The sequence below is a fragment of the Takifugu rubripes genome, chromosome 4 (assembly GCF_901000725.2).
Source record: "Takifugu rubripes chromosome 4, fTakRub1.2, whole genome shotgun sequence".
NCBI classification, from domain to species: domain Eukaryota; kingdom Metazoa; phylum Chordata; class Actinopteri; order Tetraodontiformes; family Tetraodontidae; genus Takifugu; species Takifugu rubripes.
The window spans coordinates 2,169,387-2,187,132 of NC_042288.1; the positions used below are offsets into that span (position 1 = coordinate 2,169,387).

Consider the following 17,746-nt stretch of genomic DNA (forward strand, 5'->3'; position numbering starts at 1 on the left):
TAACAAACGTTGTTTCAAAGCCTATTATCTATGTGTTCATTCAATGGCATTCACACGCGCGCGCATGCCCACACACGCACGCATGCACACATTCAATCGCTTCCATCTGGGGAAAAGAAAACACACTTCTAGATACGTGAGCCCACTTTCTAAGAATAAATCAGTTGCTAAAGTTTAGCATCAGACGCTGCATGTGGGACTCATGCATGCAAAAGCTATAGGTTTATCTATAGGTTAAGTTCTAACCTGTCAAACCTGTAAGTTTGTGTGGACTGTTAAAAGTGTAGTTACGGGTTGTGACGCCATAGTAATTCCAGGCATTTAGCAATCAACTAAATTTGGCCTTGTGAAGTGCATTTTCAGACGAGCGCTCAACTCAAAGTTTACATAAATCTGTAATGATTAAAAAAATGCACTCGGAAGAATGTGCCCATTTTTAATTGAGAGGGTGTGAGTTTGTATGTGCCTCTGGTCCTCGACCACTGCTGGAATGTATTGCTACACACGTGTGAAGTCATGAGCAGACACCATCAGGTGTAGGCTGGATAAATCTTGCTCAGTCTGGTTATTATTGTTACGCCACGTTGTAGGGGCCTGACCTTCATTTGGCCATGTCCGGAAACAAAATGAGAATTTGGATCTAAATGGCGCACGAATAATCACGGTTGTTTTTAAAAGTAAGCGTTTAAATTATATCTTGTTTTATTATTTAATGCTGCATATGATATCAAAATGAGCTGTAATGTGACTATAAAACTCAATGTCCTTATCTTATTTTAGCACTGATGGTTGCTTCTACATGCTTCTACTTTGGACAAACACAGGAAATAAATGTAAGAAGAATATTTGTTTTAGCACGAGTCTGTCACTTTACCCAGGACATTATAAACAGATAACAGCGTCCCCGTCTGGGGAGATTTATAACAGCTTAACGTGTGGTGGTGGGGCGCCCTCTAGTGGTAATTCAAGTAAATTTATATACAAATCAGTAGATCAGGATTAGTTTCTGAATTTAAAAGGGATCGACTAGTTTTCAAAAACAAACTTATTTGAATATTTCCTCCAATGTGTTAGTCATAGTAGATTATAGTGTATAGGAAGCACATACACACATAGTTGAGGTGACACCATGTTCAGAACTCCACTGAAGATAGCTTTTCTATATTTCAGTTTAAAACAGCACTTTTAATGCCATCAGGAATTTTTTTGAAAGTTCAAATATCAGTTTTTGAAATGCAAGTTTTCCATTTGAGGTGAAAAACCACATTCTCCCCCCCTTCCCCAAAACATTGTTAATTTATATAATAAACTGAATTTGTCAAAGCAATTTTTTTTCTCTTTTGGGGAGACCTAACACTAGATGTTAGATTGCCAGTCAATACAAGTCAGATTACCAACTCGTGAAATAGAAATTAAAGCAGCATGCAACCCACAAGGTCCTTGTGATTCTGCAGAATATATTGTAGATTTGTTTTGAAGTACAATTTAGGCAAAAGTGAGAAGAGTGTTATTTATTTTCAACCAAAACATGAACAGTCAGGTTTAAAAAAAGTGGAAAGTGTTTTATCCCCAGATGGCTGCATGGAGAAACATAACGGAGGCAGGCATGTGGAGAAGACACAGCTGATACAACTCAGTTGCGAGACACCCTCCAGACAATAATCTTTACTAAAGGGCCATTTATAAACACACGGAGGCAAAAAAAAAAGAAAAAAAGAATCCAGTCAGTTTGCCAGCGTGGATCTTCCTGTGAGGATGGAGACAGATTAAGGCTAATCCTGGTGCCGAGGTCACACCTTGACAGCGTGTTCTATTCCAGCTCCACCAGCAGGTCGCCCTCTCCCACTGTCTCCCCTGGTTTACAGTGGACATTCTTAACCTGGACACACACAAGTGATCCATCAATTGGATGTTTTGGTAACAACATGTGTGCATTCTGTTTTAAAGATATTTCCATCTAGCATTACTGAGGACTGAATTATGTTGCAATCCTCTCAGAACATGGACTTTAAATTCCCTGAGCGCCTTGGTTAGAACAGACATGTTTACCTTTGCTTGCTTGACTGCTGTCAGACTGTTCTGCATCTTCATGGCTTCAATCACACAGATCTCCTGACCCTCTGCAACCTTAACACACCCACACCAAACACATGTTCCTAAGATTTGGCCTGGTTGCCCTTGGAAGACTATAACTGGTCTTGGATCAGACCTACCGTGTCCCCTGGCTTGACGGACACGGCCACCACGGTGCCCGGCATTGGCGAACGCAGGATACTGCTGGTGTCTTCAGAAACCTTCTCCGGCATGTAAGAGTTTAACTCTGCTGCCAACTTGGACAGAATACGAACCTGAAACTACATTAGAGCCATAAAATGTAAACAAGGGCAGCAGGAGTGGAAGCCATCCAAACGCCACTGATCAGGGAAACGATCTAGAACACAAATATTGCCACACTTTTCACCAATACTTTAGAATAATTAGCATTAAAGATCCAGCCTCATCAACACAGTGCAATGTTGTCAAATATAATCGTGTGCAAGTGTTTTCTTTATGAGCAGAGAGGCTGCTGCCTCCATCCTTTAACTGTTCCCTTCAAGCATGTTAAAATAAGCCAACGGCTCAGCGTGACCCAACAGCAGCGGCTGTGCGATTACGTCATAACCCAGAAGTGCAGCCTTACTGTTGTGCCCATGTACTGCAGGAGGATCCTTCCAGAAGCATCTCTGGACAGACACTGAAATGAAGGGAGTGACAGCATTACATGACCTCGACCTGTTTGGGGAGTGATTGAGGTATTCTGTATCTGGGGGTACCTGTAGTATTCTCTCTGTGCCATTAATTGTGACTGGCAGCAGAGGGGAGGCCAAATTCCACTGGCCGCTGACCTCCACCTTTTCTCCATCCACTTCCACCTGCTCACAAACAGAAAAAGGAACGTTGAGAGCTACAAAGAGTCCTCGTAAGCAATAGCTGAGTAAAAGTAAAGATATTCAATTTCCCAACAGGGATGAATAAAGTACATCTTGAATATCCTACTTCAGTCCAATAGTGGCATCTGGGAGTCACAACTGACTTTCAGATCAAGGAAAGAAAGATTTACTGCATGTTTAATACTAAAATACTGCCCTATAAGTAGAAAGTAGTCAAGTTCTACTTGTATTAATGCTGTACAGAATATTTACAGCTATTCCACATTATATAAATCACACATCAACATGGGGCTGATTTTAGCTTCATTGGAGCTTCTAAAATCATCCAACCAGCTTGATGAATGGGTCATTTGCTTTTTATTACAGGAGTGATGAGGTCAGGACGTCTCTATCCGTTTAGTTCAGAGCGCAGGGCTGCAGCCAAGCACAGTTAAAACAAGGATGCACGATGAACCGATTCCAGGACGCACGTTTATCACTCACCACAAACACATTCTGGGACTTGGTAACCACCACAGAATGACCTCCCTCCCCCAGCTCTGCATGCAGCTCCCACTGGTTCCATTCCACTGGGCTAGAGGACACCCTGCAACACAAGTACAGACTTTTTTACTGGATATTTTACTGGAATGGACATTCCTGCAGAAAAGGCCTCTGCTGACCCCCTCACCTCAGGTTACCAAGGACCTTCTGAGAGCGCAGCTGAGCGGTGATGTAGAGAGCGGCTGCTGAGGCCAGCAGCTCCCTGCGTTCCGTCACGTCAAGCTGATGACCCTTGAAACCTTCTGGGTAAACCTCTGGCAGGAAGTTGGTGCTGATGTCCCCAGAGATGAAGCGAGGGTGGGTGATTATTTCACGCAAGAGAGGAATGTTGTGGGTCACACCTGGTGTGGAGGACAGGAGTTATACAGGTGGTCACATGGTTAAAAAAAAATAAAACCCTACAGTTCATTTAATAAATCAGTTTGCAAACCTCTGATGACGTAGTTATCCAGAGCAGCTTCCATCTTGCCCAAAGCTTCAGCACGTGTGGCGCCATAAGTAACCAACTATAGATAAAAGACAAAAAACAAAGAAGCGCAAAAGTTGTGTTATGAGCATCCGTTATGACATGAAATCATCCAACCTGTGTATATTCACCACAACACTGACCTTGGAGATCATGGGGTCATAGTAGATGCTGATGTCACTTCCCTCCTGGATGCCGCTGTCGACACGGACCTGACAGGGAAAGGTTTGAATTCAGGGTTCAGGCTGAGCGGAAGGAGAGTCTGATTGTATTTGTACAGACAAAGTCACAAATGGTGTCTGAAAATGATCAAAAAATAAATAAATTACGTCTTAAATCACACATCCCAGATCTGGAGGGAAACATTCCAGATGAAACTGTAGTTTGACTGTCTGAAGACAACAATTCAACAACTAAGGGGAAGAGGGGGGGGCAACACAGAAACCCACTGAACTCTGGACTGAAGGCAGAATCACACCCAAACTCAAAGTGGACCATCGGTGCCTTTGTTATCCAGGAGCTGCTGAGCCACGGCAGCCAAACACTTCTGGTGTTGTGCACCAGATGGAACCAGGTCCCTCCACACCAATATGGCAGCAGAAAGTTCTGAACAACATGTGATGCTGTGAGCAAATGCCCAACTCATGGAGTCTTAAGTATAATTTTGTAGAGCTCTGTAGCATTCCTCCTGGTCCCAATTAGAACCCAGCCCTCCAGGAGTCTAGCATCATCAGCTCCACACTCTCCCTCTGTGCTGGGAGACAATAAACCTCTATGCTGCATATGAATCTGCCATCCCAGAGGAGCTCCATGTACCACCTCATGCGCCCTCTAGTGGTGGAGGAAAATTCCCAAATTAGCCATGAAGTCAGAAGTGTGATTAACTCAGTTATGAGAATTGTGTGTTACCTTCATTTTTTAACAGTGAATTCAGAGCCCCTGCAGTATGTGACAGACTCACGTTGCTGAGGTTGAGCGGCTCCTGGTACTGAGACAGACGTCCAATGGAAGGAAGACCAAATGATTTGTATGGATCCTAACAGGAGGAGACAGTTCGCCACAAAAGCTTATGTTAAACTTCGGAAAAGACTTAAAAAAAAAAAAAAAAAAGTTTAACTCAATTTTTATGAGGGTTATTGTTTGTCTGGGAAAAACTTAAGATTTGAGTCAAACATAATTAAGAGCAGCTTTGTCATTTTCAGCTTAAATTTCCTGTCGTGGAACTTTTTTAATGTCAATATAACAAGTTTTACAAATCAGACTTTAGCTGCTTGTTGGCCACACAAATGACCCGTTAGGGACTAATTGTTACTCATTAAAAGTGTGCCTGTTGGACGTTTATATTTACTGCACTGCTTTAGTCAAGGGTAAATTGCAATAGGAACTTTAATCACATAATGAAATGTGTCACTAACTTAAGTCTAATAGAATGAAATTTAAAATAATTCAGATTAATTGCAAACACCTCTATGACATCACCTTTACAGCCAATCTAGTAAAGGCTTCTAATCACACTTGTGAAATAGTATTAACAAAATTTAAGAACTGATTAACAATATGGCCCTTGCACACCTCGGCATAGACGCGGCTCTCGATGGCCCAGCCATTTATGGGGATATCTTCTTGCTTGTGATTCAGCCTGTAGCCTTTGGCCACCCTGATCATCTGCTCCACCAGGTCCAGCCCAGTAATACACTCAGTTATTGGATGTTCCACCTGTCAGAGGAAGCAGGAAGACTCATCTCTGTACTGCAAGGGCCGACAGCCATAAACAGGCACCACATTAATCCTACATACATTTGCTACAGATTTGTAACCAGGCGTCTGTGGCCATCATCTTAGTGGATATATACAGTCACTGCGCTGACCTGAAGACGCGTGTTCATCTCCAGGAAGTAGAAGTTTTTCTTTGAATCCACCAGAAACTCCACGGTACCAGCGGAGGAGTACTCGACAGCTTTGGCCAGTTGTACAGCCTGCTCTCCCATCGCCCGTCGCGTTACTGGGTCAAGGAAAGTGCTGCAGAGACCGGAGCCAAATGTTTTACATACATGTCAAACACTCAGAAGTTCTAAATCTAAAGTGTTTATCCAAACTTTGTTAATCTGCCCAAGTTTTGATACATGGTAATTTTAAGTTCATCCTGCTTTTGTTGGAGACAGATTTTAACTCCAAAGCAGATGTTACAAATCAAATTCTAATCCGACCTCCCCGTTCATGAATATCCCCAGCAGTTTGTATCTTCACCTAAATTCGTGATACTCATCCCATCACGTTAAAGAAATCAGATTACTTTCTACCACTCTTGAGCATCCTTTACTTGGATTGCCGTTACTATGCTGCTAAATATAAGACCTGCTCGATGATCACTGGTTCACTGAAACATGCAATTACTAAAAAAGGTTCTAACGGACCTGGGCGCCTCTTCCACAACCTTCTGGTTCCTCCTCTGGATAGAGCACTCCCTCTCATTCAGCCACAGGGCATTGCCATGTTTATCAGCCAGCACCTACAAGAGAATAAAAGAAAATAACTCAGGCATTGGGATCAGGATAGGGCACAAAACTGAAGTCCATTTGAAAAATATGGCCTCAGTGGTGGAGGAGAGAATAGTGGGTTTGGGCGGGGGGGGGGGCACACAAATGGACCTCACTGGATCAGTATATGGAGCTCACAACTGAATGCTGTAAATACTATTCTAAAAGGTTGGACCCCCTTTGAAATCCACAAGAACAAATGTCAAAAACCATCAAAACCAATTAATGAGAATATTCCATTAAGATCAAAAGGAATCTGGTGAGTGAAAGAAATTAAGACAAGAGAAGAGACTTGGAAGCATTTATATTTACCTCCTAATTTTTCCATCGTGCTCTTCGAGAGAGTCACAATGGTAATAAAGTTGAAATACAACTTCACCCTCTTATCGCCCAAAACAAAATGTTCCTTTTACATTATGCTTAACAATTTGAAAATAACCAATCCACCTGTCCTCCAATGTACGGGTTACATATGTTATTTTCAGTATGATAATTTTAGTTTTTATTACCTTTCCATAATTTAAACAAGAACATTTAGTCAGGTTCAATTTTACAGATTCAAAATGAAGCGAAATGAGTGAATGGATAATGAATGTATATATTGGATTCAGTTACTTCAGACATTTTCAAGATCAAATGTAGCATTTGTTTGTCTCAAATTCATTTGAAACACTGTTTACAGATTTTATAGCTGCATTGTTTCAAAGCAAAAATACTGTTCTTTTAATATACATTTATGTATGTAGTAATGAGTATGGCAGACATTTCAGTAACCTCGGGGTCTGAACAAAATTGTAAATTGTGAGTAACGTCGAAAAGAGGTACCAACCCCCCCACCCCCCCCCCCAAAAAAAAAACCAGACGATTGGTGGAGAAACAGTCACTCAACATGGATTTATTTTCCCCTTAACTTCCCCATTAACTGTCAAATCAGAAGCCAACTTCAGTTGTGTGTTCTCCTCAAAGGTCCAACACTGATAACTCTACTGTGTTTAAGCTAAAGGTGAAACGTTACTAAAGCAGCATCCCAAGTTTAGTTCCATCGGTACGACAGAAGCAGTCATACGTTAGTCTCAAAAGGTTGACTGATGTTGCATTTCGATTTCTCAAAGTGCATGGTGGGGGGAGAGAGAGAAAAAAAAAAAACCTAACCCACCTCCCTCCTCCCCCATGAGTGGCCCAAAATACACTTCCTCAGTGAACCTGAACAGGACACAATACAGACCATAATAAACAGGGCAATGATAGGAGAAAAGACCCAGTTCCCTTCCTGGCCACTAGGGGGATGTCCCAACAGCGCAAAAACCTTGGGGCAGATCTTCAAACACTTTGTACATTTGCAACTGCCAAGACAAACCCCAAAATGATGCTTCTGTTTGTGTGCTTCAATATCTTGATAAAAGATCGTGCACAACTGATTTGGATGAAAGATTCAGAGATAGATGGATCTAAAACCCAAACCAAGGTTCAACGCGCTATAAATGTTTCCTGTTTACACAGATGGATCTACACGATAAACATGTTGTGTGCATTTTGTCAACAGCAGACGTGTGTTGCACCTGTATCTCGATGTGTCTGGGATTGTCTATGTACTTCTCGATCAGCAACCTGTCATCTCCAAAGCTGGATGCTGCTTCCTGGGATGAGAATCGGAAACCTTCCCTGTAACAGAGTCAGACTCAGAACATGTACAATGAGCAACAGGAAGTATAAGGGGATAAAGTGTCAATAGAAACCAAAAATGTCCTTTTTCTCCAGAAAGCACTTTATATCTGGTGTGAGCAGCAGTGCTACGAGCTCCTCTGCTGAGTATAACAGTCACAACAAGCCGCATCAACAGATGCGGTACAAGCCAAGGAAAACATACCTGGTCTCCTCATCATTCCAGGCAATCCGCATCCCCTTTCCTCCCCCTCCTGCAGATGCTTTGATCATCACAGGATACCCTGCCGACAAAAGATTACAGATCAAACCCACATGATTCCTCAGCAACAGTTTAGTTGTACTTGTTTCAAACCCTCCAAAATATATAAAATTATATATTTTCCTGGACTGAGCACATGAGACAACACAATTATAGTAATGAGCGTCTCGTCTGCCTTGAAGTCAAATAGGTGAATTTGTTCCCTGTAATATCAAAGCTCCAGGATTCTGAAGGAAGCAAATTTAGAAAAATGAACACTCCAGATTTATGACCCCTTAAAAAAAAAAAAATGACACTAAAGACATTATCTGGGAAGATTTCAGAATGTATTTGAAAATATCCCATTCAGGTAGGTGATGAATGCGCCTAGTGGTTAAACTGTGTTATAACACCCCGTTTAGTGCAAGAGATTTTAATTTTATCAACTCAAGAGAAAATTAAGCTATGGATCAATTGGGCACATACTGCCATTTAACAATACAGGCATCTGCTGTTAACATTGGTAATTAAATAAATAGCTTCCAAAACCAATAAATATGAATTATGAAGACTGCCATAGGAGCAGGTGGAGAAACAAAAACTCACCAATTTCCTGAGCGATCTTCACGGCGTCTTCAGCAGTCTGATACAGAGAATGGTTCATGATCAATAAGCTTTAGCCAAACTGTTCAAGGCTGCTGCAAACTTGTTTTAGGTAAGCAACATGCATCCAAAATGTCTTTTAAAACTCTTCCTATTATTGTAAAGATGCTTTATTCTGTATAGAGGCCCTGACAGAGGGTCAGCACTCATAACCATAATCAGAAATCCAGTTTTAAATTTTCCTTTCATCATCTAAAAGTGATTCCAAGCGTGACCGTACCTTCACAACTCCATCAAATCCTGGGATAGTGTTGACCTTGGCAGCTTTAGCGATGAGCTTGCTCTCTATCTTATCCCCCATAGCATGGATAGCGTGGGTGTCTGGGCCAATGAACATCACACCCTCTGCTGCCTAATGAGAAAACAATTATACAAGTGCTATATTGCTTTTCCAATGCTTCAGAGTCAAAGACAGGAAAGCAATCAACAACCAGCCTCTGCTCTACTCTAAAGATCTCAGATTAAGTAAATATTGCCACTCCATTCTTTACATTTTAATACAGTTTAACAGAATACATTATAGCAAAAGGCTAAAAGAGTTAAACTGCTTTGGGTTCAAATAAATCACGTCAGGAAGAGGTTCTTGTGTATAATATTAGACTCATGTTAATAGGGTCAAAATGAGATTAGCTTGTGTCTGTCTCCTTGATACGTACCAGCCGCTTAGCAAACACTTTGTTTTCAGAGAGAAACCCATAACCAGGATGAACCTGTAAAGAAACAAAGACAGCATCAGCCAGACTGATCAATAACTGGTGCTGATGGAACAGAGCGGTTTAACATCTGTCACCAACGCGTAACAATACTCACAGCTTGAGCGCCAGTCAACCGGATGGCATCCATGATGGCGTCCATGTTTAGGTAGCTCTTGTTGGTGGGAGCAGGACCCACACACACTGCTTCGTCAGCCATCTTTACATGAACCTGAGCACAAATTACAAACTCAGATTTAATCAAATAATGCAATTAAAGGCTTTAATAGGTTTAGGGTCATTTCTAGTTTAGTTTGTTTTTTTTATTTTCCTTAGAGTGGCCATTTACAGAAAACTAAGTTTATAAAGTATGAATAGTAAAGAATACCTAAACTATTGCCATTGGATTTTGGCTAGATTCCAAAACAAATGTGCCATGTTTGTGCTAAATTTACTGTGAATATTTAAGAGCTCATTGGTTGTAGATTCTTAGTATTTTACACTAAAGTCGTAATTGTATCGTTTGTTTTTCAACAGTGTGTGTAGTTTTCCCCACTCACAGCACTGGAATCCACGTCACTGTGTACAGCTACAGACTGGATACCCATTTTCCTACATGTCTTGATGACCTGGTGAAAGAAGAAAACAAGATTTATCATCAGTGGAAAGAAAAAAAAAGAAAAAAGAAATAAGCGACTGATGGGACCAGCTGCAGTGAGTCATCAGTAATCTGATGCAGCCATGTAACCTGCCGTGCAGCCGTGGGTGTCAGCCAGCCTTACCCTGCATGCAATCTCTCCTCTGTTGGCGATGAGGATCTTATCAAACGTCTGAGGGGATCAAGGAACAGATCAGTCCAGAGTATCACTGACGCGTTTGATTCAAAGAAGTTTGACTGTGCAAAGAGCTACTGGTTAAATATTATTAAGCTTTACAGTCAACAAGTAGATGGTGTGTTGCTGATACCTTTTCTGTGTCAGTGGAGGTGGTGGAATACAGAATGCTGCTGTTTACAGTACAGCACCTGGGCTGGAGGGAACCATACTGGGGGGAAAAACAGTGACGTTATCAGTCTGAACGGTTGTCATCATGTCATTTTAAATTTTTGCATTACTGCAGTAACTTAATGCAACAAGGTGCTTGTCAAACTAAACTTAGAACTAAAGCCACTTGAGACATAACGAATCATGCAGACTTAACAGCAGATAGGGGATTATTTCCTTTATCTTGATAATGAAAGGTGGGTTTTTAGCATAGCTGTTTGCATAAACTTGAAAGTCATTCTTTATCAGAAAGGATAAATGAGTTTACTCAATGACAAACAAGGGGGATTAGGATTTCCAGTGCGACAGCACATATTCTTGGCAATGTTGCTTAAACTTACACACATAGTTTATAAAAGTGTAATATTGCTTTCTGTGATGTACAGGTGCAAAGACTTCCAGGACAAAAATCTGATTACAAGTATGAGACCTTTCAAGGTAATCATGTCAAACATCTTTTATTGTATGTGTACAGTCAAGCTAAAGAAACCATACAGTAATTTCAACGTTAATGTGCGGAGGCTGGATTCAGAGAAGGTGAGGCCAACCATGGGTCCACAAACAGAAAACACCAGCTTCGTTGTCAACAATCTAGAAGTCGTAGGGAAAGTTAAGACGCATATTTACACCATCAATTTGTAAAAAGAATGTTTAAAGACATGGCTAAGGCAATTTACATTTCAAGTAGTTAGTTTTATACTTTTCACCAACTTTTTCTGCAGACTGTCTTTCAGTACCTGGCGTGTTTTAACTACTTTTATTGGGTGGCGTTCAGGACTCCGGGTGTTAGTTGGCCCCGGACGGCGTCGGAAACTAGAGTCGCTGACGCGACAACAGCAACAAGACAGACAAACTAACAACACCTAAACCGTTGTTGACGTGTCGAGCTCGCTTCCCGCAGAACCCCCAAACGTGTAGCTCACCTTTACAGCAAACAGCAGCCTGTTCAGTGATGGAGAGAGCCTGTGCGCCGCCATGTTGAAGACGGTGACCGACAAACGCTCTTCCGACGTGATGATGTCAGCGCTTTATAAAGCCCTGATTGGCTGGAATGGAGGCGTCTTCTCGGGTTTTTTTTAGAGAAGGGGCGGGGCAGAAAACTTTATAGAACAATAGAGGTTGACAAACAATTCTTGGAATGTGGTGAAAAAAAGAGAAAAGTATGAAGTTCCCATGGCTTAATAGTGTCTGTCAGGAACTTTTGACATTAGACTCTAGGCTTTTTTTATGTTTAAAATATCTATTTCAAACACAATTATTTTCCAATTTAATGACTGTGATTGTCTGCATTAAAAAATGTGTTTTACCAGGTTTTGTTTAGATAATCAAATTAAGATTATTATTATTAAATATGATCACAAAACACTAGGCACAGATATCCAGATACATGTGTGTATTCGGTGTAAGTTCAGCCATATGTAGTGTACATAGTCTGACGGAGCTGCACTTATTCCCTTGAAATATTTATGTAATGTCCAGACATTTTAAGATCATTAAAATCTATTTTTATTATATGATCATGAATAGAGACCCCATGAAATGGAATTGGACATGTGCGTGCGTACCTGTGTTTTTATACTGAATTTGCCCTGTAATGAAAACTACCACTTTTCAACTTATAAACATTTTGGGTCGTTGTAGAAAACCAGCCTAAGTAACTAAATAAGAAATATTGTTTTGGTTTTGTTTGCTATTAATACGCTATTGTTATTAATAGGGGCTATGTTTGTCTAATAATGTCTTATGGGGTATTTTTATTTTCTATCCATCCATCAATCATCACAGGGCCAAAAATTACATTCACGCTTAAGAACAATTTGAAAATAACCAATCCACCTATCTCCCAAAGTAGGGGGGTTACGTACGTTATTTTCAGTATATGATAATGGATTTTAGTTTTTATTACCTTTCCATAATTTAAACAAGAACATTCAGTCAGGTTCAATTTTACATCAGTTTCAAATGCAGCAAAATGAGTGAATGGATAATGAATGTATATATTGGATTCAATCACTTCAACAGACATTTTCAAGAAGAATCAAACGTAGCATTTTTGTTTGTGTCAAATTCATTTGAAACAAATGTTTACACAGATTTTTTCATAGCTGCATTGTTTCAAAGCAAAAATACTCAACGTTTTCTTTTAATATACATTTTTTTATGTTAAAGTAATATGAGTATGGCATACATAGACATTTCAGTAACCTCGGGGTCTGAACAAAATTGCAAATCGGGAGTGTAAACAAATCCAGAGAATGACCTCACTGACAGGTCCATTGAGGTGATGAGGTTTTGCAGACTTCAGATCATTCCCACTGCCTTCAAAGTGCAGCTTCACTGTTGACCTCCACTTTGGATTATTTCAACCTAAAATTTACTGCTGTATAAGGAAAGGCCTCAATTTCCTTGAAACAAAGTGCTTACTGGATCATTGAACAACATCTAACTTTCCTACTGTAAAATTAAGAGTTTTTCTCGTTCGATATTTCAGTTTCTGCTCTTCAAGAAACAAGTAGGTCAAAACATGCTGAAGCTATAAAGGTCCAATGTGTAGGATTTGGTGACAACAGCTAAACATCTGTGGATCATCACATTAGAAATAGCCTGGATTGTTGTCTAACGTCAACATTAAAACATGATATTTGAAAGAACTGCTAAAAATTGCCACTCGGAGGAAAAATGCTCAAGGTTATATATCAAATGGGAAAACTGAGAAATCTGTTTTTATGCAAAGCAGGGAAAGAAAGCTCAAACGATTGGTCTAAAAAACCAATCAAAGACAGACTGAAACGACGTAGGGCTTAAAGAATGTGTTGGGGGTGGGGACCACTGCTGCCGAAATTCAACTACTGAAATGAAGTAGAATTTCCCAGTTTAGACATTTGATGTAGTTTTTAGCTACGGTATTTAACCGATAAATATGAGTCCAATCATCACTTCCTTGTCTTGTCTAAGGTTTGCAAAGCATCCCGAGGTGTTTGATATTAGCATTCATTATTATACTGAAGTTCAGCTCTCAAATCATGCACACTGGACCTTTAATCCGCCTCTGTCCTATGTGCCTGCTGTGTCGGTGCTTGTTACAAATCTGGGTGATGCTAAAGTTTGTAGCAATGCAGATTTAGCCCTTGATATTGCTTAAGGTTGCACCTTGTTGACAAACTGGTCTCTAATCTGTCTCTAAAAGGCTTGTCACAATAAGTTCCGCTCTTCAACAGTTAGGGCAGTCACCAACATTCCCTGGTCCATTGGTATAAATATATCCCCTTTATTAGTTCACGTTAGATGGCAAACACTGAGTCAAGAACTTTCAGCTGTATGCCAAACATTTTGTTTTAGAACTATAAAAATGATTGAATTCCTCTAGTCCGTTCTCCTGACTTGTAAACCATTGTTTTCGGTCCATAGATGGTGACGTCCAAACTCGGTTTGCAACTTCAGACAGAGCGAAACCTCCCACCTGATCACAGCATTGTCTTGGAAGGCTCAATGAACCATAGAAGTGCTGGCTCTGGAAAATTACAGCAACTATGATTCTGAAGAGCATCCGCTAGCCTGATCTCTCTAGCCTGCGCCTGACATCTCACGAAGACCATATCTGCCGTCCCCTCGTTTCTACGTCACGTACTCCTCGTCATCACTAGGTTCTGACTTGATGTGGTCGGGATGGAGTAGAGGAAAGTGTGGAGCTGTAGTCCTGGTACAGACATACCACTCCTTAATGTTAGAGAACTGAGGTAAGGCTGGATTTACTGAACGTTGGCTCCTCCGTGAGCTCCGGCCGCTCTGCTGCTTCTGAGTCAGTCGATTCTTCAGGCCCGATAATGACAGATCCAGAGGCATCGCCACTGGGGACGAACTTCGCAGCAACATCTTATGGTCTACTTCGCTGGCTGAGCTAATATCCAACGAGTGTTTGGACAGAAGAGGTAAATGAGTGTTTTTGTTGGCAAGTGATGGTGAGAGGTGGTTTATTTTAAGGTCAAGGGGCTCAATGATGGCCTGATGAGATGGCTGGAGTTGATGTGGGATGGTGTCGTATGGATCCTGGGGCTCAGAGGTAGGTGATGATTTGATGTGAACCTTCATGTGCTTGCGCAGAGAGCTGGGGTGGGTGTAGGACTTGGTACAGCCCATGGCCTTGCAGTCGTAGGGTTTGGATGCCGTGTGAACCTGCGAATGCTTTTTCCTGTCGCTGCTGTTGGCAAATCGTCGCTCACAAAACTCACACTGGAATGGCTTCTCACCTGCAACACAGACAACAGTTTCACCGTTACAGCATTCACTTGTAGAGTCCTAGGTAGGTGTGGCGTTTATCTATAGGAAATATTAAAGAGTTTTGGGAAATTCGCTCAGAAATTGTGCACTTCAGACTCCATTGTGTGGTATCTGCCGACCTCAACGCTTCACATTTGCTTGTTGGTATGATTGGATCGTTGCTTTGACACAGAATTAATGAGAATACATACAAGAAGAAAGGCACCACTTCATTGAATATGGCTTATTCTGCTCATTTGACAAGGAACTCAAGGCAGTTGCTGTCCTACAAGAGCCAATAGAGATTTTCCCCACAAACTGCGGCTTCGGTCATGCATTTATTGTGGATGTGCACGTTAGATTGAGCACATTTCCACTGCAGGACATCGGTTTGGGTGTCCATCAGTGGGATGACAGAGAAACAGTCTATACTTCATATCGGTCTTGCTACAAGCTTTCTTGGAACTTTGTAGTTTTTAAGTACATAGGCAGGAAAGGGTAGTTGCTATTTCTAGTTTAGAGAAAAATAACAAAAACATTGAAACAAGAGTATTTGAGTATAACTATAAGTTTAAATAGATGTCTTGAAGAACCTTCATTTTTACCCCACCATCATTTAATCTACTGTGTTCTCGTCAGGAAAATACAAGAGTGGTACTTCATCATTAGATTTAAAAAAGAATAAAAAATTATTTTAGTTCAGAAGAGATTTGATTGACAGATTTCTTTTTCTATTTGTATTTTAACCAGTTCTCAGTCCCCAACTCTCTCAAGAGTGTTGAAGACATTTTTACAACCTGTCTCAATGATGGCAAGCTCTTAACTTGACTTATTAATCTGCCGCATCTTTGCTTCTTTTATGGTTCTGTAGATCTCATCCTGCTACTTTCTCTCTGCTCAGTTCTGTGCATTATTTCCTCACAATCCAGCTGCTTCTGTTGCTTCCTGTCACCTTGTATGACTCCAGAGCCGCGGCTCCGAGCATTGAATGCTTAAGGAAACAAGGTGGCAGCGAAGGGCACATGTGCATCGGTAGGGAACCGAGCCTCCATAAACATGGAGGGGATTCCTATCTGACTGGGAACAATCTCTATTAACCTCTTTCTTCTCCGTCAGGGAGCCTGCTGTCTCCGTGGATGATGCGGATTTACAGATTATAATGGCTGAATCACGGGGCGCCGTGTGTGGCCGCATAAACATGAGCACCCCTACCCGTGTGCGTGCGCGTGTGGATCTTGAGGTTTTCGGAGCGTGCAAACATCTTGCCGCAGTTGGGAAACGCACACGAAAACGGCTTCTCCCCGGTGTGCACGCGAATGTGGTTGATGAGTTTGTATTTGGCTTTAAACGCCTTCCCGCCGCGCATGCACTCGTCCCACATGCAGACGTGACTCAGGGTGTCGAGACCCGCCGCGACATGTTCGGTGGTGACGTGGTCCACCAGCTCGGGCATGGAGCTGAAAGTTTGGTCGCAGACGGATGTCGCCGTCCGCCCGAGCCTCTGTCTCGAAGAAGTTCGGTCTATCCATTTGCACACCAGCTCCGTTTTGACGGCGGGGCCTTTGGAGAAATCCAACAGGCCGTCCATCTCCCCGCCGGTGCCGCCGTCCGCAGCGGCGGTGATACTACTGGCTTTCTGCTGGGGCGGCGAGACGATGCTGGAAGCCCCCGAGTTGTTGTTCCCCAGCGGAGAGACGAGGCCATTGTGCCTGGCCACTACAGCCGCCCGTTTCATGCTAAGCGCGGCGGGCTGCCCCGCTCTTGTCTCCGAGAACAGTCCTCTTTCCCCCGAAAATGAGTTGAGTCACAGTGGGCAAAGGCTAGACGCCGTCTCGCTTCCTTCCCGAGTGTTTTGGTGTAAAGGAGAGCGCATGCGGCGGTGTCTTTACCCCCCGCTGAACGGCGTTATATCCCGAGAGTCAAAGCCTCCATGCTTTTATTTACTGTGTGAATGGAGGTGAACAGACTCGAAGGAATACAGCGGGCCGCGACCCAACACTGTCGAGTGGCCTCCTCGTCTCCTTTCCTTACTCGCTCCTCTCTGCACTCGTTTGGTTTCATTCATTTCAGTTCAAATTTAAATAAAAACTAGGAAAGGAAAATCTTAATCTCGAGTTAAATATGGCGTATGAATGAATTAGCCTTCTCATTAGGCTAAGCTTAGTGAATTAATATGAGTATTTAAAGTGACATCATTGATTTGGAAAATGTGGAGTGTCATTACCATTTGAGGTTTCACTCTTTCCCAACTGTGCATTATTTCCAGTTTCAGAGTGAATCCATCCTAGCTATATATTTTTTTTACACAAATATCTATCAATCTATGTGTGTTTAAGACATTTAGAAAATAATGTTCTTAATGTCAAGTGTATTTAATGTTGTGCAAACATGTATGGGTGCATTAATGACTCCTGAGCAAGGAGACGTGTCACTGTAGCCTTGTGCCTGCCTTCGTCTGGCTGACTTATTCCAGGAAAGGATATCGAAAATTTCATCCATGGCTGGCACAAAGACACGTAAGTCTAAAGAGAAAATATATAGTTTTTTTTAAATAAAAAAAATTTACATAATTTGTGCACCTATTCTATTGTATACAGTATTGCATATTTAAAGCTACAGTGTGTGTGAGATAGATAGATAGATAGATAGATAGATAGATAGATAGATAGATAGATAGATAGATAGATAGATAGATAGATAGATAGATAGATA

The 17,746-nt window shown here is 41.6% G+C and overlaps 2 protein-coding genes across 2 annotated transcripts; both read right to left on the reverse strand.

Moving 5' to 3' along the window:
* Positions 1–1,496: 1,496 nt before the first annotated feature.
* Positions 1,497–11,813, reverse strand: LOC101079428 (propionyl-CoA carboxylase subunit alpha). Its single transcript, XM_003963638.3, has 23 exons — positions 11,701–11,813; positions 10,701–10,778; positions 10,517–10,564; positions 10,295–10,363; positions 9,853–9,966; positions 9,699–9,752; positions 9,263–9,394; positions 8,986–9,022; positions 8,344–8,422; positions 8,036–8,138; positions 6,354–6,448; positions 5,808–5,958; positions 5,512–5,655; positions 4,901–4,975; positions 4,083–4,151; positions 3,904–3,979; positions 3,601–3,814; positions 3,414–3,516; positions 2,814–2,912; positions 2,681–2,734; positions 2,214–2,354; positions 2,050–2,127; positions 1,497–1,879 (listed from the first exon to the last, which is right to left on the reverse strand). Exons 1-23 carry the CDS (start codon positions 11,752–11,754, stop codon positions 1,811–1,813), a joined length of 2,136 nt encoding a protein of 711 aa, XP_003963687.1. The 5' UTR covers positions 11,755–11,813; the 3' UTR covers positions 1,497–1,810.
* Positions 11,814–12,655: 842 nt separating this feature from the next.
* On the reverse strand, positions 12,656–17,182 carry LOC101079202 (zinc finger protein ZIC 5-like). Its single transcript, XM_011602841.2, has 2 exons — positions 16,247–17,182; positions 12,656–15,024 (listed from the first exon to the last, which is right to left on the reverse strand). Exons 1-2 carry the CDS (start codon positions 16,767–16,769, stop codon positions 14,393–14,395), a joined length of 1,155 nt encoding a protein of 384 aa, XP_011601143.1. The 5' UTR covers positions 16,770–17,182; the 3' UTR covers positions 12,656–14,392.
* Between the last annotated feature and the right edge of the window lie 564 nt (positions 17,183–17,746).

Coding starts and splice junctions, on each gene's coding strand:
- LOC101079428 (XM_003963638.3), bottom strand. CDS start 11,754: ATGGCGGCGCACAGGCTCTCTCCATCACTGAACAGGCTGCTGTTTGCT. Junction 8,423..8,985: donor GAAGATCGCTCAGGAAATTG/GTGAGTTTTTGT, acceptor TTTTGTCGGCAG/GGTATCCTGTGATGATCAAA. Junction 3,980..4,082: donor ATGACCCCATGATCTCCAAG/GTCAGTGTTGTG, acceptor TTTTATCTATAG/TTGGTTACTTATGGCGCCAC.
- LOC101079202 (XM_011602841.2), bottom strand. CDS start 16,769: ATGAAACGGGCGGCTGTAGTGGCCAGGCACAATGGCCTCGTCTCTCCG. Junction 15,025..16,246: donor CCACACGCGCACGCACACGG/GTAGGGGTGCTC, acceptor TCTGTGTTGCAG/GTGAGAAGCCATTCCAGTGT.